We start from the raw sequence: 24,826 nt of genomic DNA, 5'->3' as shown, positions 1-24,826 counted from the left end.
AAAAAATTCCTGTTTTATATATAACCCTCACACACTCTAGTAGTGACATGCTTCATCATCGGGTTCACCCTGACTCATAAAGGTCAGGGTGGGCTCGCCCGTATTTCAGGGAGCATTTATAGAGTGTGACCAGGAGGCTTAACTAGAGATTTAAAAATCCCTCACCTCATCCTAGGTATCCCTTTATTAGTGGAGAGGGTGGGGAAAGCTAAAATAAGGTAAGGGGTAATGTGGACTTTTGTGGTCCTATGACCCTATGTTTTTTTGACCGACATGTTTCAGCCTTATTCTAAGGCCTAACAAGGTCCGGTGCTTTCATCAGGGTATCCAATAAATACCTCCCTGGTAAATTGAGATATGACTTGCAGAGTAAAGTTATGCACTATTGTACGGGCAGTGTTAATACTTGCCCATTATTTTTGTTTCTGTTGCGTCACCCACAACTGGTGGGTATCATATATCTCAGGAGCGAGGGTAGGGCTCCCTTTAGTCACACATTTGTCAAGGGTTACCATGGCTATTTGCCTAGACCTGCCCTCGTCCGCTGGGAAGCTATTTGCCTAGACCTGCCCTCGTCCACTGAGAGGCTGTTTGCCTAGACCTGCCCTCGTCCTTCTTTCAAATGTATGTTTATTTAGTTAACAAAGAAGTGCTTCTTGTAATTTATGTTCTTCATTTGCTGACAATGGAATCAACAAGACACCCGACAATGATTTGTAAAGCAATTGACCACATGGTGTCTTGTCAACATTGACATTCCTTGTTTATGAGCATTACCAGGGAGGTATTTATTGGATACCCTGATAAAGGCCCCAGACCTTGTTAGGCCTTAAAATAGGGCTGAAACATGTTGGCTGCTAAGCTAGAGTGCTACTTGTCTTGCTAAACAGACCAAGGCTGACTGCTTTACTAAAGTCAAGCTCAGCGCTAATATTCGAGAACTACTGGCTGAGTGACTGGGAGAGGCAGTAGGGTGCATTGGAATACAATGTACTGCACACCTACACTGCGGAATTCAATAAAGCACAGGTGCATCGTGCATGTTCTTAAGCAACTGCAGTTCCTGCATTCTCATTGGCAGCAGGAAATGTGAGTTGCTAGCACAAGTTAAAGTAAAGATTGGGGTGGCATTATTCTGCGAGGCAAGAGTGGCAAAAGAGATGTGTGTGCCATTACAGTAGGCAGGGCTACTCTGGCTGCCAGTGGCTCAAATACAGGCTCCACTCTGACAGCCTCATAGGTAAAAGTTGAGCAGAACCTATGCTGCTGAACAGACCAGTCCCACTGAGCCTTCTCTGCCCCTAGGAGCACTGCAACTCTCCTTGACCAAGGAGAAGTTCCGGTACTCAAAGGGAGAACATCCAGAAGTTTGGGAACTCAGCACTGGCGGGTGCCAGTCCATTTAAAGCCCTGTTCACAGTCCTCTTCTTTGTCATTTCCAGTCTTATCCCATACTCCGAGCCTCTCTTTAGCCCTTGTTCTCTCATTACTCTCCTCAGCCCTTGCTTTTACTGTCCTGTCTTCAGCCTTTTGCTCTACATCAATGTTCTAACCCTGGGTTTCACATTGCTCCTCTCCTGCTTCTTGATTCACGGCGCTATTCCCAACCAATTCCTAACTGCCACTTGTCACAGAACAACCTGCAACCCCCTGTCTACCTTTTCATTATCTTTAACAGCCTCTATGCAATTTTGCACTAATAAATAATTCTTACTTGAATCCGTCACTTTCATATGTTCGCACTTGTGACATAAAGATGAGTTTTTTCCAGCGTGCATTGTTTACCATTCTGTTTTTGCACCTGTTAGTGTTTTTTGCTTAATGTAAGCACATACATTAGTCAGAGAGATGCATCTTGGTGGGAGAACTCGTAGTTAGTGGGCATCCTAGGAGGGTACACTGAGAGGCCAGATCCTGCATAAACAAATGGTGATGAGGGAGAGAGGGTCGGCATGGTCTCTGAACGTTGTCTCCTTCATATATTTGCAAGTATATAATTAATATATATTAAACACCGCAAATAATTAATAAGTGAAAAATATTTTTCCAAACTTCAAGTTTTTCTGAAATTCACCTTCCAAGTACGAAATTAACCTTAACTTCCAATGGTTTTCCATCATGCACATTCGCCACGAGTTGCCTCAGTCATGTATTATACATGGGCACATTATTTGGTGAGTGCCACAGCTGGTGAATGTCTGTGAGCTTAACGTTGTTTTTCTCACGCTTACTTACTCTCACTTACTTTCACACCTCTGCCCATCACTCTCTTGCATTCTTTTCTTGCAGCTCATATGAGGTTCATTGAGTTTTTGACAGGCTGTCTTGTATACGTTATTCAGGGTTTTTATTCCCTGTATTATTTTTTCCTTAAGATAGTTTAGGGTAACTATGTTTCTTAAGCAGAGCCAATTTAACAGTATGAACCTAATTCTGCGCTGTGATTCAAATATGCATCAACAGAGCTTTTAAGCTGATAATAGAAATTCTTTCATATTCAGGGGCACTGGCATAGGAGTGGAATAACATTTTGGGCTCCTTGGTACACTGACAAGTAACCTTGCCATATTCTTTGTCCACAGAGTCCTACTCGATTGCTGGAAGCGATGGCAGCATTTCCACGTCTGTGGCTTCCTTCCAGCCACAGCCGTCCACCAGCTCCGCTCCCAGCTCCCCGGGCTCACGGCGCTCCGTCAGCACCCTCAAGAAATGGTTCACCAACCCTGTGCGGAAGCTGAGTAGTGGCAGCAAGGTGGAGCGACAGGTCAAGAAGCTGGAAGGTCGACCAAAACGTGGGGTGGAGGGCCGGCGGCGGAGTGCTGATGATGGTGGCAGGCGGAGCTTTGATTTGGGTGTGCTCCGCAAACCTGACGAGACCTTGGCAGTCTGGCAGGATCCCAAAGGAACGGTAAGATAAAAAAGTGCTCTTGTTCTTTACTTCTGGTGACCACCACTCTCTGTCACACATAGGAGTATTTTATTATTTTGAAGACTGGGTACTCAAAAAGCATGGGCCCAGCAAGTACACCAGTGCACAGAAAGTACCACAGTGGGACACCACACGAATGGTTGTAGGAAGTTGATGTGTTGGAGAGTTGGGAGATTTTCTGGAAGTATGTGCATTGAAAGACTGTAAATACGCCAGTCAGTCACTAATACGACAGGATGACATTTGCCGTGACACAACCCTCCTGGACTTCCAATTTCACCTTACCTGCCAGGAAATGTCCTAGTTTCTGTATATTCTCCTCAAGCAATGGCCACCTACCTTCTCATTAATGTGAAGCTGTCCTCTCGAACTCCACTCACATGGTCAAGAAGAGCATGGTAATAAAATAACGCAGCAGCGATGTTTCAATACTTGTTAAATAACCATAGGACAGAGCCCATTTCCTATACCTTCTTATTTTGTTGATTGTATAAACTAGTGCTAAAACTGCTGGTTTCCGTTTGTATGATCGTTCTTCTTTTCTGAAAATTTGGCTTTATAAGACTACACATTTCTAAGATTTCCAAAATATTACTGTTGCCTTTCTTCTTTCATAGTTCAAGCAGGTGTATCAGAGAATATTGTCATGTCTTGTACTTTGTATAGATGTCACTATTCCCTTTAACATGCTTCATTTTAGAGTGTCTGGATCATCAAGATTGGAGGTGGTACATGCTAAAAGCTCCAGCACCAGCCTTGGGATTAATCCCTAAAGGAAGATACAAAGTGGCAGGAAACAGTGAAATAGCCTGCAGAACGTGTGTGGAGACCAACGCGGATGTAACTCATCTGCAGAGACAATCTGGAAATGCTGGAGATAAGGCACGAATCAGTTAGGGGGGTTTTGAGCAGGCTTTGAAGTGGTTTCACCAGTGACATAAAGGAGGGGGCTTGTGGGGATGAGGCCCCAAGCAGTCCAAAGGCAAATTGAGAGATAATCGAGTCCCCTGATTCTGGGATCTAGCCAATGGAATATAAGCGGATGGATAGGAAGACAACCTACATGGTGAGAGACAAGGTGAATGGTCTTCCCATTCCCTCACCCAAAGTGGAGAAACAAATGTACCGAAGGTGTAAGAGGCTAAATATAAAACAAAAGGAAACAGTAAATTAGAAAAATCATCAATTCTCTAACTAGCATCAGGATATAATAATGTCGAAGAGACAGTAATGTGACTAACTTGGTGAAAGAAATTGCTTTTCCTGTAGAAGGGGCAGGCCCTTGGCCAAATAAACCAGCAGTGAAGGCCTAACCTGCCACACTTTAAGAAGGTCTGGGGGCCCTTGGCAGCATCCAAGCAATCAATGGGGGTTAAATGGTGCCAGCAGAGGGAAATGTAGACTTCAACAAGTACATACTTGCAAGATGAGTTCCTGTGGTTTGGCCTGTAGCTGATAATATAGAAGAGTTAGTTGGTAGTACACCACTGCTGTGGAGGATAACATTCTGGATGAGTTGTAAAACAAGCAACAAAAACCTGATGGATATAGGTTTGTGCCGCAGGAAGATTCCCGCAAAAAATACTAAACAACAAGACATGGAGCTTCAGCAAGAAACAGCAGTAATGTCTGGGGAGAATAAAAGATGACAGCCAAATGACCAAGGAAGATCTCCACTTACTTTGTCAGGGCTTGTGTAAAGAATAGAAGGCAGATCTGAAACATCAGTTGAAAGAAATCCACAGAGGACTACCATACACAATGAACATACTTAGACAAGATGTGGCCCAAGTGGCCACAGGGTACTAGAACTGAGATAGAAAATGGTCTTACTACATATGCTAGACTCAGACATGAAAGGGAAATTACAAAATGGAGACTCAATTTAAAGTATCCCACTCTAAACTGGAAGACTTCTAAAACTGCATTATCAGAGACAAAATCAGGGTGCAAAATATATCAGACAAGGTGGTAGGTTCTGACATAAGGTGCTGTAGGAAAATACTTTTTGATGAGTGTTAGATTGAAAGATTAATGAAGAAATCCATTTAGAAAGAGGACCAAGGAAAGTAGGATCTAGTACCAACCCTAGAGACATTTTTATCAAAATGACAATGTATCATCAAAAGGAACTGCTCATAAAAGAGACTACGAATAAAAGCCTACTTGACTTCTACGGTGATAAAATGATGCTGGTACACATTAGCGAAAAGGAGTTGTTTTAGGCCAATCATGAAGGAACTGGAGAAGTAACGAATATGTTTGAGATGGACTTTTGTGGAATCCAGTTATTTTTTGGGTGGGGTGGACCTCTTAATCATTAACGTGATGGAAGGAGTGACACTATTGGGAATTAAAACAATGCGGGTCGAAGAGTCAGGTATACCCACTCAGAACCATGCCAATCTCAGAACAGCAACGAAGAAGGGATGGAAAATCCAGAGAAATAGATTTGAAGACGGGACAGATCATCACAGAGACGCAAGGACTGATCTGCAGATGGACATTCCAGAAACAAGAAGACAAATGAGGCAGCTGTCCTGAAATATGTACTTTTAAGTTTGCATTATGGTATAACAGCCAGAAAACTAAATAAGAAAATTGTCATTGCCTACACAAAATCCGAATAGGGTCATATGACACACTGGGCCGATTGCATGAAGGCATGGGAAAAAAGTAAGTCATGGTGACTACCTGTTGGAAGTAAGCTTTCAGCCTGGAGCTTCTGTATCTAGTTTTGCTTTTCTGTTTAATGTTCACTGTCATTTTTGCTGTGCTTCATGTGTAGGAATGAAGGGTTGGAGGGGGCAAAAGAAAGGGAACACTGTATGAATACAAAAACATAAGGAAGGAAACCACCAATGCAAAATTATAGTGAAGGTGATAGACTTAATACGCTCTGTGCAAGGATTTAACATTTAATGTTAGGGGCTCGAACTCACCTTCCGCCATCATAATGACCCCCTGAGTGGTTTTGCAGAGTGGGAGGCAATGATGGGACTACGTGACCTTGGGACGAACTGAGAACATGAGAGGTCAGGGAGATTCCGTAGGGTGATTAACATGATATCCTTAGAAACCAAAGACGGTCTACAAGATATGGGCCTAATTAATACCTGAGGACTGCTAGGACAGCAGGAAAAATACACAATTACTACTCACATTTGCATCACACTTATTCTATACAGGGATTCGTATAAACATCTACATGACAGCGAGGCTAAATTGCTTCAGAATCAAACTACTATCATTAGAGGCTCAAACATCCCCAGATTTACAGAGGTCCGGAGGAACAGTCGAGCTGAACCATAACCGCTCCATCAAATCATTATGTGATACTACTACCTAAGCCAGAAAAGGACACAATGCTTTGCATATCCTGTCGCACTATAGCATAGGTAAATATAGATATTATAAATGAAGGTACGAGCTAACAGTTCATCTAAGGTACGCCCTACATGCCCACAGGGAAGGGTGCATGGTATTTAAAAAGTAAGGGCATGTGTACTTACGTTTTACATGTCCTGCCATGGTGTGCAAAGTAATAATGGGATGGGATACTCCATGAGTGATTACCAGTGGCTGTCATTAATTCAAGCATTCCAGTCATCAATTTTCTGTACACATTTAGAAAGTTGGCAGTTTCCTGCCTAATGCCTCTAGTAGCCTTTCCAGAATTAATCTACAAATTTCACCTTGCAGCCCACTGCCCTCCTGCAAGGAGGTGTGAATAGCTCTCAGAAAAGGAAACAAAGGGGCCTTGGCTGGGAAGAGATGTGACCTCCTTCTGACAAGATGGCCTGGGGAGATGTGCTGCTCAAGCTTCAAAGCGACAGCCCCTGTTTCCAGTAGATGAAACACCACCTAGGACTGCCCCTGCCATTGTCCAAGTAGACAGAGTGGCGCCAATCCTAGTCGGGGGGGAAACCTGTTGCAGAACTGGTCCGCAGGGTCAGTTCTCTCATTTCCCTAGACACACCTCAAGGGTGTGCCCAGAGCTTTGCACAAGGGAAAAAAGGTCATGTTAGTTTTAGGTAGAGAGGGACACTGTGGGATAGTTTACAGTAAAGCACATAGGAAATACTGCAAAAGTGGGTAGAGGCCCCCATGGGAACATTTACCCCATTGTTTAAGGAGTGGGCAAGAAATTCCCGCACTCCTAAGCTGGCACTGGTTGTGAAAGTGACTTCACCAAAACCCTCTTCAGAACATCTATGTGTCTGTGGAAGACTAAAGACACCTGCTGTTAAACCCGTGGAGAGAACTTGTACACATAGCACAAGAGTTGACTAATTGGCTATCCTCCTATTCACTTCCGGTAACACAAAAGCTGCAAGAAGCCCAGACCACTGCTGAGTGCAGCAGACTGTTTCCAGCTGGATTTTCCATGGACCCTGGTGGTGGCTTCTGGGAGATTGATGTCTAACCTCCAAGTGGTGCTCAAAAGGTCCTGGACCCTTGGCTGGTGTTGGAGTGTACTCTTTCCCTTTTCAAAATTGCAACACTGGACTGTTAAAAACTTTTCTGGAACTTTTCTCAAAAAGAACTAGTGGCTACCACTGGGCTGCCACCACGCCACAGCTATTGATGTCAAACTGCCGGTTGGACTCAACTTGCTGGTTTTCCCCAATAAAATATTCCTGACTTTCAAAAATGTTTCCAAGTCTGAATATTGAGGAATTCACCAGGAACAATGCCGAGCGCCCCCCTGGCCACTAAGACGCCTTTTCTGTGGCCCGACTTCACACTATACCTGCTTGAATTTTTCTAGCTTTCGACATCAAAACACTCAAACCTCCCGCTGGAACAGAGGCTCCCACCGAGGTCCTTTACTTCAGCCAGCTGAAGTCAACGAGCCCTTATTTGGATTCAGCCTGCACCCCAACCATCTGCAGACCTTGCCAATGAGGACTCTCCTGCAGACTGAGTCAGAAGGTAAACTTACCATTTGTACAAATTTGGTCCCTGTATCTGACACATGCTCCATCGCGTTCAACCTCAACGTTTGACTTTGGCCCAGTTGAGCTTGACCAGATGCATGCATTTGGGGCTGAGTGCTCTTTGGTGCTAGAAAGATCTAAACCGTAGAAAAATTATATCTCCCTCTTCCGTACATCAGATGTTTGTCATTTTAGTGTATAGTTGCTTATTACAACTTTCTCTATTTTTATAAATTGGACTGGGATTTTTATTATGTGGTGTGTTCTACTTTTTAACTGTTTTGGTACTGGTAAATGTTTTACACCTTTTTCCTAACTTAAGCCTGCCTGGTCTGTGTTTTAGCTACCAAGGGTTGAGCTAAGGTTTAAATTATTGAGAACTAACTGGACCTAGGAAGGAATAGTGTCATTATTACTTGAAGAGAATTACTATTCACTTCAACTAATAATCCACTTTCTCACAATGTCCATCTTTAACTAACGGATCGAACAGGATTGATATCTCTGCTACTAAACCTGCTAGAACAGTTTAGGAAGGCCTTTGGTTAGAAGATTAACTTAGGAAAATCAGAACTATTAGTGCTATAAGTGAGTAGAGTGCAGTTTGATAACCTTAATAAAAACACACCATTTAAAGTTAAGGAATACTCAGTGAAAAACCTGGGGGTTCATATAACCACACAGAACCATGTGGTCTTTCAGGCTAGTATAGCACTCCTGATTGAAAAAACAAGGCAGTATCTCCACACATGGCTAGATTGGTATGTATCCTGGCTAGGAAGAGTAGTCAGAATTAAAATGGTAATATTGCCAAGATACATTTTTTTCATAACTAACTTTATTCTTTTTTTGGCAAGATTCCTATACCTTTTTCACGCGCTTTCAGTCAGGATGGACAGGGAGTCATTTAGAACCCTACAAACATTATTATGGCCTTTGTGTGGCAAGGGAAGCTAGCGAGAAGTTAGTTCATAAAGAGCATTAATAAGCGCCAGGAGGTAAGGGTGATTGGGGTTCCAAGATATAAAGAATTAATATTGGTCCTCAATATTATGAATCTTATTTAACTTGCCCCTAAGAACGTCCGTCTGCCACTAAGTGCATATGGACAAAGTATTGGCAGACAAAATGCTGTGGGATGTCTTCTGGCTCTCCAAATCGCAAAGACCGTAAAGAATATACTTTAGTCAAATTACTAGCAAAGCACTGGTCATATGGAACACCATAGCACAAACTAAGGGATTGACAAAATTTTCATCATCACAGACACTTACACATGGTATTCCAAATTTCACACTGCTTATTGCACTCAAAGGAGCAAGCTATAATAGATGGCATGATGGTGACTGCAGAATATTGGTAGATTTAAATATTAACTGGCAAATGGACAATTGAGATCTTTTGATAATAGTAAGAGGGTATTCGGAGTGACATAACAAGAAACATGCAGGTATCACCAACTGAGACTCTGGGCACCAAATCCTGTTATTAAAGTACCAGTGACTAAACAAATTGCATCCTTTGAGCAAGTAATAAAATCATTGAAGGACACAACAAGGATGGTAGCTAAACTGATAAAGTACTAACAACTTCAATGAGCCAAACAAAAGGTTCACATTAAGAGTTTGGGCATAATAATGCTGGGGAAGCCATTCCGGACTAATCATGGCGACTTTAGGGAGAGACCTAAACACTTGCAACAAATCAGTACTCCACAGGAAAATGTCTACTAAGCTAATGACACGTTTGTACCTCTTCCCAGACTAGTTACATGAAAAGTTCACCAGCACTATTGATAGCCGCTGGAGAATATCAGTTGTTACCACTCATGCCTTTAACATGCGTGTAATACAATAAGTTGACCTTTATAACATGTTGCATAACATCGTGAGTCTTTACCATGCATTTTTTGTGGTAAGAACTGATATTTGCTATAACACTCCAAAACCCCCTATTTAGGTAGAAGCCTCTGTCTGCCAGTGGCGGCCGGTACGTTTTGGTGGGGGGCGGACAGGACACACACACACGCACACATACACATAACACTCACAACCATGCACTCACACACGCGCGCACATACACACAAACACATTAATTCCCAACACTCTTTCCCAAACATTCATACATGCATGCACGCACGCATCGAACAATTTAAAAATAAAACACACTCACCTTCAACCAGCTCTGCGCTGCCTCGGCGGTTCAGAAGGCTTGGGACTGCTGCCTTCCCTCATTGGCTGACCTAAGGTCAACCAATGAGGGAAGGCAGCAGTCCCAACATCATCACAGAGTGGGATGGGGTCAGTGAGACTACTGACCTCACCCCACTCTATGATAAAGTGTCACTGATTGACACTCGACCCAGGGCGCTTCAGGGTTTAAAACTGAAGAGCTCAGGTGCGAGGCAATCAGTGACGCTACCCCTCATCACTTAGGGGAGGGCCTCAGCAACCTTTGCTGAGCTGAGAACGTTATGCCCACCGGAGCTGTGACTTTCTCAGCCCAGCAAAGTTCAGTTCAGGCAGCCAGGAGCCAGCGCTAAATGCGCATGTCTGGCTCCTGGCTGCTTGAACTGAAAGTAAACAGTCTACTGCATACAGACACGGTGGCAGGGTATATCTTGCTGCATCAACTACCAGTATTTTTCACTAGGTAAAATTCAATAAATTCAAAAATGCTGCATATGGTTTGCTAATAGTCAATGCCCACCTCCCGAAATCAGCCACCCAAAATTGGTTTCAAATATAATACATGAACACAAAAGATGAGAGAGGCATTGATATATAGGCAAATATTCATCTACTAGAAAACACTCGACGTGTGAGGTTTCTCTTGGATGGCCGCGGCAAAGGCTTGTGATTGAGCGCGTTACACTTGATATACACTGGTCCTTGGACAGCGATTACGGAGGTTGATAGATCGCACATTTTTCTGGCCCTGCGTCCTAAATATTTATCGAACCTAGTGCGGACTGACCTGGGCTAACTCCCGTTGAAATCCCCCCCCCCTTCTTTGGACTGTGTGGACCATTTACCTTGACCTGAAGAAGCCCACATGGGTGAAATGTGTTGGATGCTGTGTTTCAAATATTGAATAAAATAATCTACAACACCATCAATGTGAAAGAACTACTATTTCTGTCATCACAGTCATCCTTTCGCTTTGGGATTTAAACCATATGAATATTTGCCTATATATCAATGCCTCTCTCATCTTTTGTGTTCATGAAAGTGAACAGTGTCTGTCAGGCTGACCTTTGTTCAGCCTGACAGACATTGTTCACAAGGGGCGAAAGGTGGAGGGGCGTGGCCCCTCTGCACGTATGGACCGGCCGCGCCTGCTGTCTGCTTTGCTTATGGCTACTTGATGGCATTTTGAAAGCTTTCCTGGGAATGCATTCCACCCATTGCTTACCATTGGCTTTGTGGTTTGTAACTCACGGCTGCTTTCTGTTTGTTGGCTTTATTTGTTTTAGGCCGCCCAGCTTGAGTTCGCCCTTCCCATAGAGCATTTTTTTCTACCACACAACAAAAATGAACTGTGCTGATTTCAGAATATAAACACAATGTAATTACTTAAGGCAACAGTTATACAACACACATTTTACAATGCAAATGTTAAACTAGAAAACGTGTTAAGAGAAAGAACCAACACATACTATTGTTTCTTAAGAGAGTACAAAAATGATATTTTATTGATAATAATAAATTATAATTTTTGTACTTTCTTAAGAAACAATAGTATTTGTTGGTTCTTTCTCTCAACATGTTTTCTAGTTTATCATTTGCATTGTAAAATGTGTGTTATATAACTGTTGTCTTAAGTATTTACATTGTGTTAATTGAGCCCTGCCTTAAGGAACGTCACCTTATTAGTAGGGGGCCTCTATCTTTACATCTGACTTCCGAATATATCAGAATAAGAAAAATACAAACTGAACACATTTTTAGAAATTGTGACGTGTGGTGGAAGCAAATATTTGATTACTATCAAAATCAATAACTAGGTGATGACATTTCCACACATAATCGTTTGTGTGCGGTAAAACTGTATGTCTGTGCAAATGTAATTGTAACTTCAATTGAAAATGTGTTGTCTGTAATGGCAGTAGGCTACCACACCATGCATGCTCCACACTAGGCCACTCGGCTCTACACCACTCAACTCTACAACACTCGACTCCTCACTATGCCCCTCCACTTTACGATACTCCTCTCCATTTTACGACATCACTCCACTCTGACGTGACATTAATGGAGGGAAGGGGGGCGGACGGGACACACACACATGCACACATACACATAACACTCACAACCATGCACTCACACGCGCGCATATACACACAAACACATTCATTCCCAACACTCTTTCCCAAACATTCATACATGCTTGCACGCACGCACCGAACAATTTGAAAAATTAAACACACTCACCTTCAGCCAGCTCTGCGCTGCCTCCATTATCTACGCCCCTGGGCTCTAAGACACTCTACAACTTGCCATGCCACTCTATGCCCCTCCACTCCACACCACTTACCCTACTCCACTCCAATCTGCCCCTCTCCACGCCATTCTACCCCACTCCAATTTACCCCACTCCAATCTACCCCACTGCACTCTAATGTACCCCACCCACTCCAGTTTCTCCCAATTTACCCCACTCCACTCCATTCTACCCCCACACTTCAGCCTTCAACAGTCTACCCAACTTTACTCCAATATACCCAATCCCTCAACTCCACTCCACTGCACTACAATATACGCCAATCTATTCCGCTCCATTCCCATATACCCTCTCTACTCCATCCTACTCCACTCCAATCTACCCCACTCCACTCCAGTCTTCCCCACTCCACTCTAATCTACCCTATCCCACTCCAGTTTTCCCCAATCTACCCCACTCCACTCCAAACTTCTCCAGTCTACCCCACTCCACTCCAGTCTACCCCAAACCACTCTACTTCACTAAATCTACGCCAATCTATCCCACTCCAATTCAATCTACCCCACTCCAACCCAATGTATCCCACTGCACTCTCCACCCATGCACCCCAGTCCATTCCATTCCACTCCAATCAACCCCACTCCACTCAATCTACCCCACTCCACTCTACCCCAACCAACCACACTTCAATCTACACCACTCTAATTCAATCTATCCACTCCGCTGAAATCTAACGCAATCTACCCCACTTCAGTCTACCAGATCCACTCCAATCTACCCACTCCACTTCACCCTAGTCTAACCCACCCCACCCAATCTAACCCACTCCACTCCATTCTACCCCAGTCCACTGCAATCTACCCAAATCTACCCAACTCCACTCCAATTTACCCCTATCTACCCACTATAATACGCCCCTATCTACCCCAATTTATCCATTATAATATACCCCATTCTACCCTACTCCACTCTACCACATTCTTCCACACTCCATTCTTCCCCAATCTACCCCACTCCACCCTACTCCATTCTACTAACTTTCAGCAATGCTGAACAGCAGCCACACTAGTGTACAACAATTCCAAAACACATTACCAAAGGCAATAACTCTTTCGTAGGCAAGACCTATTGGCTTGGCAAATGCTTGGTATTTTTCTTTTTTGGGGAGAAAATCCCATATATATATATCCACCAAACTTTGCAGACAGACCTATTCTTTGTTCTACATTGGCATATGGTGTAAAATTTTATGCTGATTGGTCAAGGGAGTGCAAAGGGAGGGGGGGTCCCTAAAATAAATATATAGAATATTACAAATACATTTCTCTACCTATTAACACTTTATTAAAATGGTAAAAGGTAGGGAATAACTATAAAACCTACTACTTACATAGATCTAAGGCCATGAACCAGAAAGAGGCAAAACACAGAACACAGGCAAAATGTCCTGAAAATGACATGGCTGCCTTTTACTTTATGTAAACAAAGCAGTTAGCCAATCACATACTGCCTTAACATGCGCATGTACTGTGGTATACTGCGAACTTACACAGGGTATACAGCGGCACAATCTATAGCTTTTAACTTGTAACTTTAAAACTCCTCACACTATTCACACATACTACCTAAAATTACCATTTGCACAAAATAATGTATTTTCCTGGCACGATTTCATTGAGGTTTTTTCCCGCGTTTAGAGTTATCTTGGTCCTGAAGAGACCTTGCGTATTGTTCACCAGACAATCTTAGGGCTAATGTATATAACAGTTTTGTGCATTATGATTTATATCGAATAAATTGGTAATGTTGTGATATATGTAGTTTTTGCATTATAACGGATTATTGTTTGTAATAGGTGATGTGTGGTGATGATCCCTGGCATTTGAATTTTGAAAAATATTTTGGCCAGGCTTTTTTGAGTGACTGTTTTAGTGTGATTGCAGCTTAGTATGGGTTATAAATGTGGATTGATTGTGATATGAAAGTAGGAAGTAAGACTGGTGGAATGTATGCAGCAATTTGATGAATACATTTTTGATTGGTTGTTTTTATAGATATTGTTCTTATGGAAGTATTTTGGCTTTTTAAAAAATGAATTAATTTGGAATCTCAAAATGTTAAAATAGTTCCAATAAAATTGAAATTAAGCAAAAGACTGCTCAAGGTTGCTGTAGATTTGTTCTAGGCACCAGTTAAAATAAAAACTAAATGGGTTATCAGTATTGGCATTCTCTTGTTTCTTTTTTTTACCACTCCAGGCACAGTATTACCGCTTTGAATTGTTAAAATACCAAACAAGCCAACCTGAAATGAATAAAAGCAACCCCTGACATGTGTTTCTCTCTCATTTGAGCTCTTGAGAGAAGTATAGCTTCGTACTGACACAAGGGAGCACCAAATATAACTCAAAACAGTACCCTTTCAGGCATGGAGTGATGCATAAAGTATGCAAAAAAGAAGCAGAGAACTCTGTGTAGTTTTCAAGTTTAGGTGGAAAGCAGCTCCTATATAGAGCACCCTTAATACCAGCGACTCTCTAGATCTCCTCAGAGATCGCTATACGCCCCTCCCAAGAACTCTGCGACATCCTCTCAGACTACTTCCACAGCAAGATTACTACCACCCTCAACAACTTCGACCCCCAACCCACCACTCTCAGCCTCGACAACCTCTCTGAACCAGCGAACATTAGCCGCATGATAACCAACTGGTTTTCGATCACCACTCAAACCACCTCAGCCATCATGTCCATCCACTCTGGGGCACCCTCCAACCTCTGCCCCCACCATCTCTTCAACATCGGAACTAACCCCATCAGCACAGAACTCACCAGCAGTCTCAACACCTCCATCTCCATGGCAGCCACCCAGATGGATGGAAACACCCAGAGGCCAGACCCTTCCTAAAGAAGCCCTCTGTCTACCCCAGCAACCTAACAAAATTCTGACAGATCTACTTGCTCCCGTACTCAGCCAAAGTGCTTGAGAAAGCCATCAAACAATAGCTCACCGAATACACAGAACTAAACTACCTTCTTGATGCCTCACAATCAGCATTCCGTGCCAACCAGAACACTGAGATCAGGCGGATTCCGACACAAATGACATCAGGATCCTCCTCGACTGTGGAGAAATGGTAGCCCTGATCCTCCTGGAGCTCTCTGCTTCATTCAATACAGTATCCCACAACATCTTCCCCAACAGACTCCACAATATCAGCATACTACAAAATGCCCTCAAGTGGGTCGCTTCTTTCCTCTCAGGACGCACTCAGAGCATCCATCTGCCTCCGCATCCAAGGACATCATATGCAGCGTACCCCGGGGATCATCCCTTAGCCCCACCCTGTTTAACATTTACATGACCCCCCATCCAGACCCAGGGGACTCAATGTAATCTCCTACATTGATGACACTCAAGTTATCCTCTCGCTCACGGAAGACCACCACAATGCCAAAACCAACTTCCACAACACCATGACCAACGTAGCAAAATGGATGAGAGACAGCTGCCTCAAACTCAACCCCGACAAAACGGAAGTACTGATCTTCGGGAAGACCACCCACGCATGGGACCACAGCTGCTGGCAAGCAGAAAGCAGACCAACACCCATTCCGACAGACCATGCACGCAACCTCAGCATCATCCTTGACAGCCATCTGACCATGAAATGACTAGTCAATGCTGTCGCCTCCTCCAGCTTTCACAGCCTGCGCTTTCTCGTCCTAATTTTCAGATGGATCCCAACCAACACCAGTAAGACTTTCATGCATGCCCTTGTCACCAGCCGCCTTGACTACGGCAATGCTCTCTATGCCTGAATTTTCAACCAGCTCCTCAAAAAACTCCAGACTATACAGAGCACTGCAGCCAGACTCATCATGAACCTCCCCAAATGGACCAGCATCACCCCTCACCTCAGAAACCTCCGCTGGCTACCCATCCAGAAGAGATGCTAGTTCAAGATCTTCATGCATACATGCAAAGCCCTACACAACCAAGGACCATCCTACATAAACCACCGACTAAGCTTCCACCTGCCCGCAAGACACCTGCGCTCTGCCTCACTCACACTCGCAAATACACTCTGCATCCATTGCAGCTGCAGCGAGGGCCGCTCCTGCTTCTACATCACTGCCAAGACCTGAAACAACCTGCCCTCCACCTCCGAACAGCACCCTCCCTGGCGTACTTCAGAAAGAAGCTCAACACCGGACTTTTCAGCAGAGAGACAGCACCCTCAGTGCCCAGATACCCTTAGGGGTGACAGAGCAGAGCTATACACATATTGATTGATTGATGCTGGTGAGGATGTGACTGTATGGGAAGCCCTATTAATCTTTGTGGAATCTTTCTGAAACTAGAACATTACTGGAAAGAAACATTAGTAACTATAAAAGAAATCGGTTCTGATCGCTAATTAGGCGATTAATTCCAACCCGTGCTTAAACTCCTGTTTACGCAAGGGTAGAATTAAGAGTTGAGACTTATTTATTCATCTGATAATTTTCAGATGTGTAAAATAGCTCAACCTTTGTTAAATTTTGGCACTTCAAACCTACTAAAATTTAACTGGGCAAAACCATATGGTAATTACAGTATAATGCAGATTTTGGTGTGTTAAACTTCAAAATCTGCTTGGTGCTCCCCAGTAACTCATAAAAGGTGCTATTTATCTCACCCAATAAATAATGACCCCTGTGGTATTGTTAATGACCAGGTGTGATAAATAATACCTATACTTGTAATCAGGACCAATGTAGAATATCTGATGAAAGAGGATCCAGCAGTCATAGTCCTTGGCCTTTGACCAAAGTCCTGGTGATCCATACTAGGCTTGAAATGGCCTCTGATCTTTAAACTTTTAGATGATGTGAAAATAGTGTTTGCACAATGGTAGAAGCTAACAGCAGTGCCTGAACTGATAAACCGATATCCCAAATTATGGGATAGTATAGTTATGGAGAGGCTACCCAGATACCTGATCAAAGTTAAGGATGATTTTCTCTTAATCTGGATGCCAGAACCAATATAGATGAATATCCATTTCAGAGAAGTAAATTGTTCCCCATGACTGAGAGCAGAACACCTATTTGACTGAGAGTGATTGCAGTATAAGTAAGGACAGGACAGGGTGGACGGATAACCTAGCAGCTGTACAAAATATAGCAATGTATGTGCCTTATGAAAGAAGGTATCACACACAAAAAACAGTGAACTTAGATGGGCGGTGTAGGGGATGGAAGACCTGACAATAGCTGGGTTGTTATGCTACAGTTACCAAGGTGGTTAGATAGAGTACCAGAAACAAAAATATTTGTGTCAAGAATATCGAGGGCAAAAATACAGTGAAGGTAACTTTCTATAGGTAAGCAAAGTTTACTAAGTATAACTCTACATATATGTGCCTTGACGATATATATATATCTTCAAGGTACGTAGATGTGGAGTTAAGAATAGTAAATCTATATTCACCTATTTGCACTTACCTTATCTATATTTTGGCCCTTGATATTTTTGACAAAATATTCTGTCCACACAATATTTTTGTTTCCGATATTCTGTCAGTGATCTATTACAAATAAGGTCAGCAAAAAAACATAACAGATAGAACTGTGTAATTAGCATAATGTACAAAAGGTTTTAGCATTCGCAAATCCTTTGATTTAGTAAATTAGAGGGTTTGTAGATGCTAAACAATTTTTTCATGTACTGTAAAGTATTTAGCTATTTGGAAAAGGTTTTCCAATCGTTAAATGAGTTTAGGAAACCATTAGGAACTGCTATTTTAAAGAGGATTGTTAAGGGCATCCCTTTCAAATACAGATTACTTACAGTTTAAAAATATTTTACCACCAGCTCAAAGGCAGTGATAACCCATTCACAAAAGAGAAGGGTTCGCCTTGGCATCCTCTCCCCTTTGTGAATGTTTACAAAAACATTGTTAGGAGTAGGCAGTGCTCCACTGCTGACTAATAAAAAATGTTTGTAAGACTTTTCAATTTTTTAACACATCCAGTTTTTTGGGAGGAGAAAACAGGGTGCATTTAAAAGTTGATGCACAAAATGCGCACCTACCCCTATAACCAAATGCAGTCTTCGCACATGAGGCCCGGTATTCTTAAATAATGAATCCTAATAAATCACTGTGTAAGACACTGGACTCATAGTCCGTAACACTTTGCTATGTGATAATAGCAAATTGGTATTATTCTCTAGTTAGGAACCTGAAAATGTATTTTTTGTACTTGATGCCCCATGTGACCTAAATAATAAAAATTAAAAAGATTCATTTCAAAAAGCATATTTGATCTCATGTTGAAAGAAGAGCAACCATAGGAGCCTGAAAAAGTACTCTAGTATGAGGCCAGTTATATAAACGAGTATAATGGATAATTGATTCCCCAAGGTGGCTGAAGTTATCTGGTTGGAGCAGTTTCCATAGAACATCGTTAACACTGTCATAATAATTTAATTTTATGTATGAGTAAATCTATGTGTGTATATTTGCAAACTCGTCTTACTTGAACTTGAGCGCACACAAGCTTTGAGAATTGGCCCTAAATGGTTCAGTTAGTTGTTCTTCTTCTTCGTACATTGAATGAAAAAAGTCACTAGTATTTGGCACTAATACCTTTCTAACTGCTTAGAACTTTAAGCACTTGAGATTTCAGATATTTCTTAGTGTTAAATTGTGTATTGCATTTCATCAGTTTGAATTTTTGTTTGGGTTTAGATGTTCTATTAATAAGTCATCAAATGCATGAATGAAATCTGACTTTCTGGCAATTTTGGGGGGATGACCCACCTCTGCCAAATTCTAAGTAACCCTGCAGTGTTCTCAAACTGTTTACCTTGCTCACATTTTGGTTTGTAGCTGTATTGGCCTGTACATATAACATGTTTGATTATGTGTTCTAATGATGGCTACCAAGTGAAGACTTGTCTAATTTAGAAATTTTGCACATGGCTATGTCTAGAGCATCATAGTGGGTGGAAAATGATGAACTCGAATATGGCCCTGAGCGATCCCTATTGATGAGATTAATTCAAACATCCCTGTCATCGCCTTGTTGTTTATTGGATCATAGCCTATAGCATGGGTGCTTGGAAAGGTGTTATTTTAATCAAAGCTGGACGAACCCAGAAGTGTTGGTACAATCACTGTCAAGCAGTGCTTGGGAACCCACTAGGTAAGTAAAAAGACCCCTCACACACCAACCTAGTTGGTGTCATGCTTCATCATAGGGGTCCCAACCGGGTGGCCGAATGCCCCCCGGTTGTGCTACGACGCCTGACTACAGCGGAGCTGGTGTGGTGCAAAGGTGTGATGTGGTGAAAGTTTAAAAATATCTCTGAGAGTCCTTGCCGGGGAAAGTTTATTAATGGCGGCTCAGGATATGTTAAAAATAAAACTATGTGGTGCAACTACGAAACAGTTTAGTTTCTAATAGTTGTCTATGTGGTTGGTCTACATGTTTCAGCCCACGTCAGGGTGTAAGGGGCTTTCGTCAGGACCAGTGAGTGCAGTGAGTGGCAAAGTGAAAGATGCCACGTGGATGGTGAAAAAATAAAAAGGTAATTTACCTACACACTCGCTAAGGTGTGTGGAATCGGTATCGGCTCTATGGCAGACACCGCAGCGAAAAAAGACACTATGGCTGAGTGTGATCGCTGATCAGGATGAGGGAGGAGTGCGCTCCTCGGTACACAAATTTTGGTCATGAAGCAGCACTCGCATGGCACCTACTGCAGTCTCACGGATCCCGGATGGTCTTGGAAAGGTGTAACTAGCCTGATATTTAGAAGGAATACACTGATTAGATACATGGTTGAGATTATTCTTGACACATATAGCTGAAAATGTAACCAATGACCTGATCAAAGTGTAACTAATGAACCTATCAGAAAGAAGCACTCACTGAATCTTGTTTAAATTTGTGGGAAAAATTGTTATTTTTTTTGTCCTGATATCTAATTTTCCACATATTAAGCTTCAAACAGTCCCCAACTTTAGAAAACCTGCGGGATATTTGACTCACCTGTTACTCGGATATGAATTTACCTAGACAAAACAAAAAGACAAGAGGCAGTTGGCAAAACAGGAACAAGTTTGTTTAATTAAATGTAGCGGCCAGGAGAGTATGAACAGAGTCGTGTCTGAAGACAGTCTCAATGTACAGAAGTTTTCGCAGGTAATATATACAGTTCTTGAGGTACGATGAAATGATTCTTGTAAAGCATGTAGATCCGAGCCTAGTCATGAACCATGAATATAACCATCTGATAAGGGGGTCACAGGTGACTCTCTACCTCCTAGAGAGCTAGTGTAGGCCAGTTTGAATGTGTCCAGATGTCTGGTATGGTGAGCAAGTGATCACTGCGTGTGGTGTGCATGCTGTGTTATGATTGGCTGAGTTTTTCTAACTACATCTTGTGGCATCTCACTCTGTGGTATTTTGGGAATGCGCATTTAGTCAAACATGTTTTGTTGGACCAATCTCCTCAGACCTGTTTGTGGTGTACCTGCTTTTCAAGGGGATCGATCAGAGTTTTCCCTGTTTACTCATTTACCTTTGGGCTTAGTGTAACCACACCTGTGACCTATTAATTTGTAGACTTAGGTTTGGGTTGCAGGGCCTGTCTGACCACACATCTCGGGGTTGATGGGGAGGTTATCTCTATTGAATTTGACAGCAATGATACAAGTCTGTTATTACATGTACATATAAAATGGCAGCCATTCATATCATATTTACCGACATTCTTGTAATTATGCGTACATTTGTCATAGCATACATCAACATAGGTTTTACTGGTATTGACCTTGCTATGCGTGCATAGATTATGGCATACATTAACATCGCATTCACTGATGTTGACACACCTTTTATTTCTTTGGGATAAAGGAATATTGAGAGTTATGCTCAATATTAACAAGGAATCATAGCTAGCTATGCTTTAGTTCAGATATTAGCTACCATAGATATTTTATCATATGGAGAAACTACATTGGGTTGTTTCTCTTCTGTACGATTGACAAAATATGCCCCATGTTCCTTTCTTATAAAGAGTTATGTTGATTCTACTCTGTATAGTAGAAGGACAACTAACTTACAGTTGCTGGTTGAATGAGTCTAAATCATGGCACATAATAAGCCCCTCTAAATTATAAAAACACATATATCTAGACTGTGTAACTTGGTCATGTCAAACATTTTGTTTTATTAAAGCTACTGTTTCCCTTCAGTGTCCCTAGTTTCTTCTGAGTTTGTGTGGGGTAGGCATTTTCACCTCTGGAGGTGATGGACAAAAGTTTTACCTCTGAGGTGATATACAAACATATTACCTTTGTATAGTCTTCAACTGAAACTACTCCTTGGCTGTGTACTTTTGGAAAGTACTTCTTCATATTCCTTCAGATCTCTGCTGATAGCTGAGCTAGCAAAACTTGCATGTGTAATATCTTAAGAGATTTATTGGATATTAGTAAATACTGCACTGTATCGTTCAAGAGGAAATCCTTAGTAAATAGTAATGTAAGGTTATGGTGTTATTTTTTAGTTTCTTCTTAACCCCTTCAGTGCCCCGCCCTTTCCCCCTCCTGTGCCGGGCATTGTATTAGCGGGCGGGGTCCATGACGAGATAGTCTTGTCATGGGCACAGCGCAACCGCGCTCCATGACGAGACTATCTCGTCATGGGCATAGAAGAGGTTAAAGGCAATCTGTGTACTTATTGCACTTATCAATTCACGTTCCATTAATCCTTTTCAAGGAGAATTCAAGCATGGTTTTACATGTGTTCCGTGCAATCAGAACCTTCTACTGCAACTGGAAAGTCATATAGCTCTATAATTCTACACCCTTGATTTCAAAATTGTTTATTTCCATTGCATGTTTTCTTGTTATTACCACACTCCCAGATGATTATTTTCTTTAGTATGTATACTCAGAACCTGCCCCAAACTTTATCATGAAATATTCTAAATCATTTATGTAAGTTTTCAGGTCTTGTAAATCAAGACTACCTTCATTTAGGTTTGCATTGTTGCCGGTTTGCTCATTGCTGCGCACCTCTCTAACCTAGATAGAAATGAAAATACATCTGCAATAGCTGATTAAGGGTTGTTTCAGTTGTAACATGTTGCCCATCTATACAATTTCCTGTGAATCCCAGAAGCCGTATCATGATGCCATTGACTTCGCTGTGTCAGAGCCGAAGGGTCCGTGCTCTTCTTTTTGGCACTTTGAGCACATTCACTAACTCAAAATATCTCTGAATTAATGCATGTTTTTCTGACAGAAAATCTTGCAAACACAATTGTTAGAGCAGGCTCACAAATAATAAATATTGATTTTTTAATGACATAACAAATCAGGAGCAAGACCACTGTCAGTGAAACTGCTCTCCCACCCTCACAGCTCCACCCTCTGTGAGCCCCTGCACTCCCGTAGTGCTGGTGTTCGAGACCCTCCTTTTTCTGCTTTCTGCCCTCTTCAGCCTATGCTTCTGCTCCGTGTCACACTCTAGCTTCTTCACCCTTCAGGCTTTTCTTCACTTTTTCTCTGCTTTCTGCTCTGTTTCACCGTTTATTCTTTTGGCATATTATCTCTCTATTTCACTTTTCCTCGCTCTTTTGGCATCGTTTCCCCCGTTTTTCCCGCCGCTGCTGCCCCCGTGGCCTCTCCCCCTAGCGCGACCAGCCTGTTCCAGTTCCCCTCCCCGCTCCCGCCTCCCAGCTGTCCAGTCCTCCCCGAGCCCTACTTAATGGCCCTACCAAAGGCAAGCCTGTCCGCGACCCGACCGCGACCAGCGCCAGGAACCTTAGATCTCCAAACCCCCAATGCTACGACCCAGCGGCACTCCACGCACTCAACCCAGGCCGCAACAACTGCAAGCTAGCATCGCCATCCAACACCCATGGACCCTTCAGCTGTCACTGCTGCCGGCACACCTACAGCACCGCCAGGAACACTGACCCAGCACAACCCGCCCGCAAGAACACACCTGAACCAAAGACCCTGCAATGCATCCTCCTCAATGTCAGATCACTCCACAAACACGCCACCGAAATCTGGGACCTCCTCGACAGCACCACCCCGGACGTAGAATTTTTCACCGAAACTTGGACCAACACCACCTTGAGACCAGACATCGCCATCGCCATTCCCCAAGGATACAAGATCTCCAGGAAGGGGTGCCCCACCCGCCCGGGAGGGGGAATCGCCTTTGTCCACAAATCCACCCTCCACCTGACCACGCCCCCAACGAGCCCACAGGCCTGATGAAACACCTTGACTTCAAGATACTGGCCAGCCCTACCACTACCCTCCGGGGAACCGACCCCGCGGACCATTCGCCAACTCCATCACAGACATCATCTCCCCGCATGACATCGCATCCACCAACTACACCCTGCTGGGAGACCTCAACTTCCACCTCGACAACCAACTGGACCCCAACACTACCTACCTCCTGGACAACCTCCACAACATTGGACTCCACCAGATCATGACCGAACCCTCTTCACAACAGGAAACTCCATCACTTTGAGCCACACCACCAAACTCTCATGGACTGACCACCAATGCGTCCACTTCACCTTCAGAATACCCACCATCCACAGGCACCAGCACCTTCTCCCATGAAGAAACTGGACCAAAATCACCGATGACTAGCTCACCTCCTCACTCAGCAGCTACACCCCAACCATCGCGGAAGAGGACAACCCCAACACCGCAGCCCAAACCCTGCACAGATGGATCTCCAACAGCGCCAACACCATAGCCCCCCTCAAGAAAAACAACAACACTCACGCCAAGAAAGCCAGATGGTTTACCACCGAACTTCGAGAGTCCAGACGCACGTGCCTCCGCCTCGAAAAGTCCTTGAGGCCCACAACGACTTCAGAGCCCCCACCAATGCCCCCCACAACTCATCAGAAAAACGAGAAAAAAAGCGATTGAAGACAGAATCTCCACACATGCGCACAACAGCAAATAACTCTTCAGCATCATCAAGGAGTTTGCCCAACTCACCAGCGAGTCTGCTGACATCCCTCCCTCACAAGACCTCTGCAACAAACTCAGCACCTTCTTCCACCACAAAATCAAGAACATCTACAACAACTTCGAAGAAGACAACCAACACACTGAACCCTCACCAGCCACCCACGACACCCTGAAGCCAACGATTGACAACTGGACAGCCCTCACCACCGAAGACACACTGAAGACAATGGAGTCAATCCACTCCGGGGCCCCCACGGACCCCTGCCCCCACCACATCTTCAACAGAGCCGCCGACACCATCGCACCCATGCTCCGCCACACCATCAACCGCTCCCTGACAAGCACCTTGTTCCCCGATGACTGGAAACACGCCGAGATCAACCCCCCCCTGAAGAAGCCCTCCACGGACCCCCCGACCTCAAGAACGACAGACCCATCTTCCTGCTCCCGTTCCCAGCGAAAGTCATTGAGAAAGCCATCAACAGCCAACTCGCCCCCTTCA

The 24,826-nt window shown here is 43.3% G+C and overlaps 1 protein-coding gene across 5 annotated transcripts in view; it reads left to right on the top strand.

Annotated features, from left to right (window-relative positions):
- ARHGEF25 (Rho guanine nucleotide exchange factor 25) overlaps positions 1–24,826 on the top strand; it is a 980,382-nt gene that overhangs the window by 550,875 nt on the left and 404,681 nt on the right. For all 5 annotated transcript variants that reach the window (XM_085654592.1, XM_085654593.1, XM_085654591.1 and 2 more), the window contains one exon: positions 2,583–2,908. In XM_085654592.1, coding sequence (XP_085510718.1) covers positions 2,583–2,908 — 326 coding nt within the window. The remainder of the gene's footprint in view (positions 1–2,582; positions 2,909–24,826) is intronic.

This window comes from Triturus cristatus, chromosome 4_1 (assembly GCF_964204655.1).
Source record: "Triturus cristatus chromosome 4_1, aTriCri1.1, whole genome shotgun sequence".
In the NCBI taxonomy this organism is placed as follows: Eukaryota; Metazoa; Chordata; class Amphibia; order Caudata; family Salamandridae; genus Triturus; species Triturus cristatus.
This window is presented reverse-complemented; position numbering and strand designations above follow the sequence as displayed.